This window comes from Leptidea sinapis, chromosome 30, assembly GCF_905404315.1.
Source record: "Leptidea sinapis chromosome 30, ilLepSina1.1, whole genome shotgun sequence".
Classification (NCBI taxonomy): Eukaryota; Metazoa; Arthropoda; class Insecta; order Lepidoptera; family Pieridae; genus Leptidea; species Leptidea sinapis.
The window spans coordinates 8,990,951-9,002,354 of NC_066294.1; the positions used below are offsets into that span (position 1 = coordinate 8,990,951).

The 11,404-nt window shown below is 35.0% G+C and overlaps 1 protein-coding gene across 1 annotated transcript; it reads right to left on the reverse strand.

Annotated features, from left to right (window-relative positions):
• Positions 1 to 318: 318 nt before the first annotated feature.
• LOC126973720 (protein krueppel-like) lies at positions 319 to 9,458 on the reverse strand. The gene is made up of 2 exons (XM_050821052.1): positions 9,294 to 9,458; positions 319 to 3,383 (listed from the first exon to the last, which is right to left on the reverse strand). Exons 1-2 carry the CDS (start codon positions 9,328 to 9,330, stop codon positions 2,521 to 2,523), a joined length of 900 nt encoding a protein of 299 aa, XP_050677009.1. The 5' UTR covers positions 9,331 to 9,458; the 3' UTR covers positions 319 to 2,520.
• Positions 9,459 to 11,404: the final 1,946 nt, after the last annotated feature.

Sequence of the window (11,404 nt, forward strand, 5' to 3'; positions counted from 1 at the left end):
TTTGAATGAATTAATTATAAGGGGATTAAACGGTAGGCAAAGCATCAGCATCAGCAATTTTAACTAACTGATTTACCTACTTTTAACTTTAATAGAGATATAGGTATAGAGTGGTTAATTAACTTTTATAGTGATTTTGGATGAATTATTTACAAGAGGATTAGAATATAACCTTAAATTAAACGCGATTGAACAATTGGATTCACGCGTGTATGTATAATCGTCGAGCCTTTGATAACTGTTGAAAAAAAAAATAGTTTTCAATTTGAATAAATGAAATAACAATTAAATAACAAACATCTCTTTATTTATGTACTGGATATCGATAAAGGAATACATAAATTCATAATACTTACAAATACAGAGACACTTTAATTAAAATCTTATAATATCTTTGTACAAATCTGTTGTATGTATGTATATAATGTATTTTATGTTGATTCGGTCAATGGACATTGAGGTAGATAATGAATATTGGAGACAAAGGTATTTCTGTGAAAACCTTTTTATCACATGATTTCTTCGATATGAAATTACGCAAAAATGGCACAAAAATTAAGAACTTTACCTTACGACACTAAAAACAAAGTAAATGATACAAAAGAAACAATTTAAATGTAATAGGAACTTAAAACGATTGCAAAATAATAGCAATTAGGTATTAGCTAATTAAAACAATTAAGGATAGGATTGTAATTAAAAGGTTTATCAAATCAGTCACTGACATAAATATTTTGCACAGTATCAATATAGAAGATATAGAAAATATTCGAAGTATTTGGCTGTATACCCTGATTCAGTAATATCTTGTTAATGAGGTAGTTATGGTTAAGCACTTATATTACGCTAACTACATAAATTGCTATAATCATTATCATTAAACATTGCAACAGTATGTAATCTATTTAAACCGAAATTTCCTTGTACATATTTAACTTTGTACTAATAATTTCTTTGGGATTTGTTTCTTATTAGTACACCCTAGATTAACCCTTATTTCCTGGACACTTACAGCTAGCGAAAATAAAATAGTAATAATCAACAATCTATACAATCTTAGACGATCCATAATAAATGGAACGTTGCTCAAACAAACAGCCACTTAATATAAATTAAAAACGAAAATAATCAGACTACCTCTAGTAGGAAACTAATACCCGTAAAACAAATTGCATTACATAGTTATCGAAAATACGACAATCATCTCAACTTACTTTGTATAATTTTACTCCTAACATCAAAAACTGCACCGAACGCACAGATAATGCTAATAACCAATCAACTATGTACATTTATATTTGCTTAAAGGTTTTCTTCAAACATTTACAAGTTTTCACAACAATTTAAGTTAAATATGGCTCGTTTTGCAAGCATTTATAATTACAAGTATTATTAACTATAGACAGCCATACTTTGACAACACGAAACTATAATAATTAAGATTAAGTCAGTTGTACACCCATGTACATTGATGACTTGGTTTCTTATTTACATTGGTAGAATAAACCACGAATATTAAATATTTATTAACTAATATAAATAAAATAAATAATTTACGTAAACATAGCGTTATTTACACAAAGCTCGCAGCGCTCTTTTCAATCTTATTTAACGTCTTACACATTCGTTGCAACCCTGGTTGAATATCAATAATTATCCCTTATAATGATGAATCAATTTCGAGATTATAAGAGTTCCTGTGAAATATGAACTTAATAATAGTTTCAAACGTTAAAAATTTAAAGTACAATGAAGTAAACAGTTTACAGTATTATGTTATAATAAGGGTGATACGTAGAAACTGGTTCAGATCTGAGGCGGGCTAGATGAGGGATCATACAATAGCCTCGACTTTGTCAAACGAACGGAACTGCCACCCGAATCAATACTTCTTAATCACTGATTGTTAACAAGCCTTTGTTACTGAAATAATAAGGCAATGTCGCGACCTTCTCGGAGACGAGAAACTTATTCCGGTTAATAAACGTTCCAACAATGAAGAGTACCAATTCGAGATCAATATTGCATAACGTGCTTATTTTTTCTAGAACAAAAGAGCGATAAATCAAAAACATCTTTTGTGCAACATACTTTTTCTTAGCAATAGGACAATAAACAAAAACTGTCTTGTTTTTGCATCCCATCGCTCTGCGATTATGCAAATGGTACGACAATAAAACTCTAAACTGTAACACGGTTGAAAAACATTTTTACGACGAACATTGCGAATATTTTATTTGTTATCGTAAAAAGTGAATAGCTCACTACCTACCAGAGAGACTACGCCGGTAGCCTTACCGGGAATTATCGACAAAAGACGACGTGTGGCCGTTACAATTTTTTCGACAAACTGCAAAGCATATTTCTTCGTGGAAAGTTTTAGTTCATTTTACAATTTGGGTTTTGAACATCGAATGCGTAAGACGGTAATGAAGAAGTTATCGGAGGCGTGGCTCTACGCGAAAGGAACTCGTATACCGGCTCAGGAGCGCGCGGCGCGAGGCCTCAGGTGCGCGCCCACTACATAGTGTGCACGCGCAGGTCAGTTGGCGAATCCGGCGTGGCCGGCCTTCGTGGGAGAGACAAATCTTCTGGCTCTGTTTGTTCGGGCCAATCGTCCCAACGCCAATCTGCAGCCATAGCAGCTGGAGGACTCGGGGTGTCAGCTTCGCAGCCACTGGGACAGCGGTGTAGAGCGGCCGCTTGTCGCCTTCTAAATCTGGCACCACAGCGACACGCAAACTGCGCATCACCCTCGTGGACTAAAGCGTGCGCTTTTAATTGGTTTGAATCGGAAAAGCGCGCCGGGCAGCGAGCGCAAGCATAAGGTCGCTCACCCGTATGGACACGCAAATGTCTCCGCAGGTTTGCAACTTGTACAAAATGGCGTGGACAATGTGGACAGCTGTATGGCTTCTCGCCAGTATGTAGGCGTAGATGAGTTTTAAGATGATGGTCGCGGGTGAAGCGTTTGTGACATTCTCCACATTCGAAAGGCTTCTCTCCTGTGTGAGTGCGTTCATGATTTTGCAGAACATGCTTGTAGCCAAATGAACGCGAGCAGACTTTGCATGTGAAGAGTTTGTCACGAGGTGGGTCTGCCGCTCCTGGAGAAGAGCCGGATGATGGAGGTGAGGGTGGTGCTGATGTGGAATCATCTATCTTGGGAGTTCTTCTTCTTTTTCTGGCACGTTCTATCTCTGGTGCCTGAGGAGGCAATAATGGCGCAGGGGGTGATGGAGGCCATGCAGCAAGAAGAGCTCCAGAGTAAAGCTCTGCAGGAAGACCAGCTACCAGCGCCGCCGCTCGACTTGCCAGCAATCTCTCTGCCAGCATCGGCAGTGAATCTTCACGCATACTCGATAGTGACCTTACAGACACACCTGCGAAGAAAAAAAAAATCTAATGAAATTTTTATTTACATTGAACTATATATACATATATGCATACTCAGATGTTGTTTCAAGTATTTGTCGTGATCACTTCCGATATATGTTGGCGTTGTCCTAAGCAAACGTAAAGTCAAACGTATCGATGGCCCACTTATCAGCGAGAGGTAGTAAAAAATGCAGCAAAAACAGAACCGAGACGTTTTGGAGGAAACATTTGGTCGCAATCACTGCAGTACAGGTCGCTTCCGCCCCGACCTGTTGCGCAAATTGCTTGCCTTAGTTTCCTCCCAAATATTATAAAAATAGAAAGAGGTTGAGGTCCCGGGTTCGAACCCTGGTAGGTGCAAACATTTATATGATGAATATAGATGTTTGTTTCCGAGTCATGGATGTTCATATGTATTTATGTATGTTTAACTAAATATATTGTATCAAATATATCGTTGTCTTGTAACCATTGCTATGCCAGGTTTGACGCAAGACAATTTATGTAAAATTCTGTAAGTATTATATTATATATTTCAAAACCTAAAGAAAGCCCTTCAACTACACTACATAAAGGAATTCAAAAAAAGAAATACAGGCGTCATGTTAAATTTAAGGACAAAAATTAATTATTTCTCAACGAGATCCGTCCTCGCTCCGCGCAAATTGTATTTAAATATTAATTTCGACGAGAGAAGCCTTTTGAAAGCTCTTAATTAAAATTAGACGAAATCATAATTGAAAGTTCTCCCCGAGGCGCTAAGTGGTAAGTGTAGGGGGGAAGCATCCTTACATTATCTACTTAGACGGGGAATTAATTTTTATTCACTTAAACTTAAGTTGACATTACCCCATGATATATAAGATATTAAAGCTTTTGTTTAACTATTTATATTTTATAAGATATGTCTATACTAATAAAGGAGAGCCGTTTTTTCAGCCGGCTATACTGCGGAAACTACTGAAGCGATCGGAATAATACTTATACCATAAGATGCAGCGTGTTTTGGAGAAGGTTTAAGAATATAATATATAGTTATTACTTATTTCAACCTATATTTGAACTTACAATAATCTCAAATCGACTCCAAAAATTACAATAATCGTAACTAGAATTACATTAATTAATTAGATCGTATAAAAATACGCATAGGTAGATATTGTTCATTAAGTAATTGTACTGGTCATATATATTAGTATATAAACAATACCTACGACGTACGTAGTAGAAGGAAGAATGAGAAGACTTCGTCTTAACTACAAATATTAAAACAACTACGGTTATAAAAGTTATGGTAGATAGTTCAACCAAACAACATTTGTAATCTTTCTCAGAACGGCCACTATATTAGGTCGATGATGTATATTAATTTATAAAAATGTCTTTAATGCATAACAAGATTTATCTTATACTAGCTGACCCGGCAAACGTTGTTTTGCCATATAAAGTATAATTCACGCGATAGTTTTATAAGTAATAAAATATTGCCTATATCATAGCCTGTACATCATTTTGTTCTATTGTCAATAGTTTTTGCAGCGCACGCAAAAATAGGTTTTCGATTTTACACCTTGTGTTACAAAATAGCAATTTTATTACGGATCCCTAATTTTGAAAAAAAAAAACATAGCCTATAGCCTTCCTCGATAAATGGACTACCCAACACTGAAAGAATCATTCAAATCGGACCAGTAGTACCAGAGATTAGCGCGTTCAAACAAACAAACAAACAAATAAACACTGCAGCTTTATAATATTAGTATAGATTAATTTAATGATAAATCTATTGACAACATATTTGACAATACTTTAAATATGTACTATGTTATTTATGAACGCGAAGTATAGTCATTTGAAATTTAAGTTAAAATAAAGTTAAAGTTGCCTAACTGGCCTAAGTGTGGTCGGAATAAAAAAAAACTTACAGGCCCATGAAACGCCTCTCAGTCTTCTTTGCGTTTCAAGCCACTAATGCATAAACGTAACACCATCCTTGGCGACTACGCCCTGCTCCCAGGTGATGTTTGTAATACCTGTTTGCCTATTTCTGTCTTGAAGCAGTAATGTGTAAGCATTATTGTGGTTCGGTCTGAAGGGGGCCATAGCTAGTGAAATGACTAGGCAAATGTGACTTAACATCTTATGTCTCAAGGAGACGAGTTCAATTGTAGTGCTGGTTAGAATTTTTGGGATATTCAAGTAACCTGAGCGGCGCTACATTGTAATTCGCAGGGTGTATTAATTAGCTACAGCTGAACGTCCTATTCATCTTATTACCCTTATTGTCATAAAAAAATACTCGCGGTAAGAAGATACTGCGGTTTTTAACGCAGTAGGACTTGACGAGTTCAATTATGGACGCGGTGTTATTAGGACTCATTAGGACTAGCTATTACTCACCCTCTCCAAATAATAAATAATAATGCCTGGACTTGAGAAGGACCCAGTGTTGACGCAAGTTCCAAGCCTAAGACCCAATCATATTATCATGAAGATTACTAATATTTTGTTATAAGCGGCCTTTCAATCTTCATTGTTGTTTAAATTGATTATAAAACACCTTTAAATTACGAGTCGGCCTCGAAACCTAATAGCCTAGACACATGGTCGAATTTGGTACGGCTGGACCATCGGACGGTCCGGCGTCGTACTCGATATGGTCCGGAGGGTAATAATAATAATTATGTCCGACGAACAATTCGACATACCGTCTGGTATGTAATGTATGTAATAATGGTCCGGTACCGCAGCGCGTCCCATAGTTCGGCCGTACCAATCCGATCATGTGTTTAGGCTATAAGGATTCCGTGCCATTGTAAAAGCTATATAACTCTACGTTTGAAATTGATACCTACTTTTGTAATAGAACATTTCGTTTATAATTTGCATGTTGTCAATATTGGTTTGTCATCATCATGATTTGTATGTTGTTACAGCGGAAATAACTACAAATTTCAACTCTTCAGATCTGTATATGGATCTACAGACCTGTATATGGGAACAGTAACGGACAGACAAATGGAAAGACAGCGGAGACTTTGTAATAGAGTTCCCGACGGTATGGAACTCTAAAGATTTATGTTTTAAGATTGTGATAGAAGTATTGGTGATTTGTAATTGGGGTATTTTAGTGTCGCTATTTCCATTGTTATAATATATGATAAACTAACGAGTATACATATATATACAATATATGTACAATGTATTCAGTAGAAATAAAAACTAATTAATATTAAACGTTAACAAACTTATAATCTTAGAATTTGTTTGATTGGTACATCCGCGTCGAGCTACATAAATAACTCAGTTACGCAAAAAACAGGAAATAGCTTACAAAAATTAATTGTAACTTGGTTGGAGGAACATAAAAATTACATACATACATACATACTATACATTAAATAAAATATAAAAACAACATTAACGACAATTGTATAAAAGCAAGGCGTTAACAAATAACATTATTAATGTCATTGACTCATTGAGATCCCGACGGGGCCGCAATAAAGACGACAATCATTTTTGAAGGCACGATGCACCCTTCCGTGTGCCGCTTTTTATGTGCTAAAGAGTTGTAATTATACCCTCTTTATACGCCATAAATATTTGTCAATAACCCATAGTCAATACTTTTATAGACTCGCCTGTGGACTTCCACTCAATAACTCATTATTGCGCAAGGGTTGCTCTCGTTATAACAGTCCGTGCTACCGTGTGGTTTTTTTACGAAAATAAGGGACGAGACGAGCAGGACTTTCAAGCTGATTACGGTAATTGATACGCCCCGTCCGTTACAATGTAGTGCCGCGTAGGACTTTTGAAAACCCCAAAAATTCTGAGCGGCACTACATAAGATTTTAAGTCAAATTTGCCCAGTTATTTCACTAGCTACGGCGCCCTTCAGACTGAAACACAATAATGCTTACACATTACTGCTTCAAAGCAGAAATAGGCGCCGCTATGGTACCCATAATCCAGCCGGTATCCTGTGCAAAGGAGCCTCCTGGTAATTTGTTGTGTTGTCATTTTATTTGTTTTGTTTAAACTTAGACTCAATAATGAATATGTGGGTTTTTAATGCGGAACTTCAATCACAATAATTAAAATTGTTCGTTAAAATATTAATTTTAACCTTTTGTTCTTTTACAGGTTGCTACCTTGTTTCCTTGAATAGTAATCATTTATTTTATTTATATAGCGGATACTGGTACAAGTAGGTTATAGATTGGCAGCCTTGGGTGAAAAAGCGATCATGATGAAATCCGCAAATGAGAAAAAAAGTTTCCTGATACAAGAAGGATTTAGAATGGTAACTTTGGGTAAAGTACTCAAGAGTAATACCGCAAATACGTTGAATAAATGAGATATAAAGGCTGGCAGAGAAGAATTTTATACACAACACATGGCGATAACTTTTGAGGCCTACGCCATTATGCAAAAAAAGGATGAATAAAAGAAAAAGACGCGAAAATTTAACTATTTTTGAGACTACCAGGTAAACTATCAAACAGCGTAAGATCTCGTACGGAAAAAAGAGGTGTTGGAAGAAGAAAGAATCCTGGGCTGAGAAATGTGAGGGAGTGGAACTATTCCGCTTAGAGATGGACAAGGAGAAGCTTAAAAACGGACTGCTGACCTCCAGTAAAGGAGAAACACGTGAAGAAGAAGAAGGTAACCTAAAAATAAATTAAACTTCCATATTGTTACCGGATTGTAGTGCAATTGATCTAAAAAATCTAAATCTAGTTTTTCTAAATGAGGACCTTTGCTAAACCGGCTTCATTTTACTATTGGCATAACTATCTATCTAACCTAAATACCTTTCGAAAAGTTTCTTAAACCCATAATTTAATAGGATTAAGTTAACATACCACTACAGTGAATCATTGATAAAGATTATTGGATTCGTATGGTTTCGGGCTTTTTAGGGTTAGAAGTTAATACCGGGTTTAAGTTTTTTTGGCTTCTTGTAACCGAGACACTAATAGCCCAAAATATATTAAGTGCGTAAAACAGTAATTTAACCTACGAATAAGCTACATTACTAAAAAAAAGTACTGAACATAATTAAATTAACTTTTATGAGACTTGACCATATGGTATCATTGTATATTATAATAATAATAATATTGACAGATTATTACACAAAATATCATGCTACAAATTAGGCATAGCCTTGGGTATAGGTTGCAAGATAACGATATATTTAATGCGATATGCTCACTTAAACATACATAAATACATTTTACCTTCCATGATTTGGAAATAAACATCCATATTCGTCATATAAATTTTTGCACCTTCCGGGATTCGAACCTGGAACCTCTAGCTTAGTATAATAATATAATATCCTTACATTTAGTAATGTGATATGGTTTCAGTTCTGAATATTAACTAATTATCAATAATTTGTATAATAATTAATCCTTGAATAACTTTATACAATAAATTATATTAGTGTTTTACTAATCGCGATAGAGAGTTACGCAAAATGTTCTGTGATTAAGTTACTTTCAAATGTAGTGACTAATTAAACTGCATTATTAATTACGTAATTGCGATGGAGCAAGTCAAGAATGGGATTTAGACTAACGTGTTATGTCGTTTTAAATAGTACTACTAAATCAAATATTACTTCAATAATTCAAAATACGATACCTTAAATTATAACATGATAAATTTTAAAAACAATTGAATTTATTATAAGCTTTTGTAACAAAACAAATATTGCTACGTAGAAAGTTTTCGTAGCGCTCTCGTAGCGTACGTATACGTAGCACCGGCGAGCTACGGATGACTGACTCTGAAAGTTCGCATGCAAATAAAGCATATGTGCGCCTCGATCGCCCAATCATCCTCGCCCGGCCTACGCATGACAATCTCCTGCCACAAAAACTTTCACACGTCAAACTTACCTCTAGAGTTTTGGGTCGACTGCAACGATATCGCCATCTCACACCAATTTCACGGATGCATTTATACACTACAGTTCAAAATCAGCGCTCGATTAATATTTAGTATGATACGTTAACAATTCCGTACGGAGTCACAGGGAAGTTTGATCGCGACACGACCGTTCTCGGCGGGACCTACCACAACACTGTGTGAACACTGAAGATGCCGGCCGCCCCTGTGCGCGGTAAACACACCCCCACGCCCCTCCTTATTGCCCCCTGTCCCCCGGCCCCGCAAGAGTCGCACGCACTGCATTCGTGCAGGCAATGCATTTTTATGGTCGCTACTACATTATGTTTCTGTGGAGTAGTTTTTTAGCCCCCATAACAAGCAACACATAAGCACTTTTTTATGTTTACGACGCGGCCGCGGGGAGTTTGCTACTTTCTTTTACAGCGACTAATTTGAGAACCTTTCTTACTATCTCCTACTAGCTGTGGCTTCTGTTCTATTGTCGATGTACTTTCACTTTTGTTTCATTACTCTCTTTATTAATTGTTCGAACGGACGATGAATGCGTATTGTTTTTGATATCGACACAGTAGTTGTGTTACTTAATTTAAAATGTTATAATTTTATTTTTAATAATTATTATTTTATGAAAATTTGAGATACTAACTTTATCTAACCAATTGCCTAAATCTTCTATTTTTGTATATTTGTTTGTAATTAATTATTGTTCTATTGAATTAAATATAGAAGTACCTAGTTGCTAAAATTTAGACAAGCCTACACTTAAAACAAATACAATACCTACTTGTATTTAAATACAACACTTTTAAAGGATTAAAATGAGTGTAACTGTATTTACATTAGGTTTCTGCGTAAAAGTTAAATTTTTATTATTATTTTAGTTAACGCGACATTTAAAGACCTTTCCAGATCTCGTTTTCAGGGGGACTGCATATGAAATGAGTCAAAGATAGTATTAGTCGTAGTTGTCATTATGAAAACACAGTTACAATTACACGCGTTTTAATCTTTTTACAGTGTTTTATTTAAATGTCTAACACTCGCGTTAGTTTGTATTACTAAAAATAGCAAATTTATTTTATGACATAGCACCATATATGAATATATGTTATGGTGTTACACTAAATATTACATAACTCTACAAAATTCGTGAAAAGCAATGAGTAAATTTATGTACTAAAGCAACGTAGAGTTGCTTACGTACATAAATATTGCTTCTATTTAAAATATTAGCTATTTATAATAAAAAGTTTTTTATGCTTTAGCTACATTACATACACATACGAATTGAAGTAGCGGATATAGTTAGATATAGTTAGATATAGTTATATATAGTACATAATAATGTACATAATCACTACTTAAATAATTTATAGGTTTAGGTTTTATCACATTATACTTTAGTTACTTTTATAGTATTATGTTCTATGGTATATTGCTGTGGGGCAGCGCTGCCGATATTAATACAATATTTGTGCTGCAGAAGAGGGCTATTCGCTCTATTTATAACCTAGGCCCTAAGGAATCATTGAGAGCAAAATTCAAAGAAATTAACATCTTGACTGTTGCTTCTCAATATATTCTTGATAATGTAATGTATGTTCATAGGAACATAAGTGGATTTGCCAGAAACTGTCATAACCATAATGTTAACACCAGGACCAGACATAAGCTTATTATGCCTACTACTCGACTAAGTCGAGTTAACAAGTCTTTTGTGGGGCGATGTATATGCTTTTACAACAGGAACCCAGAAAATGTTCAAAACAAAAGTATTACGTTATTCAAAAGAATTGTTAAAAAACGTTTGTGTGGTAAAGGTAACTATAACATAAATGACTTTCTTAATGATACCACAGATTGGGAATGGAGCGAACGCCGTTATTAAATAATAAGTTTAATCGTACAATGTTACTTTAATTGTAAGACATATTTTTGATGGAAAAAAAAGCCCGCTGAGTTTGTTGCGCCCATTCTTCTCAGGCCTGAGGCATTCATTTTGGAATGGGTGGTAGTTTTTTGACTTTCAATAAGTGATTTCACATCCTATTTTGTATAAAAATATTTGAATTTGAATTATGTTTGATTTTTTTATTTA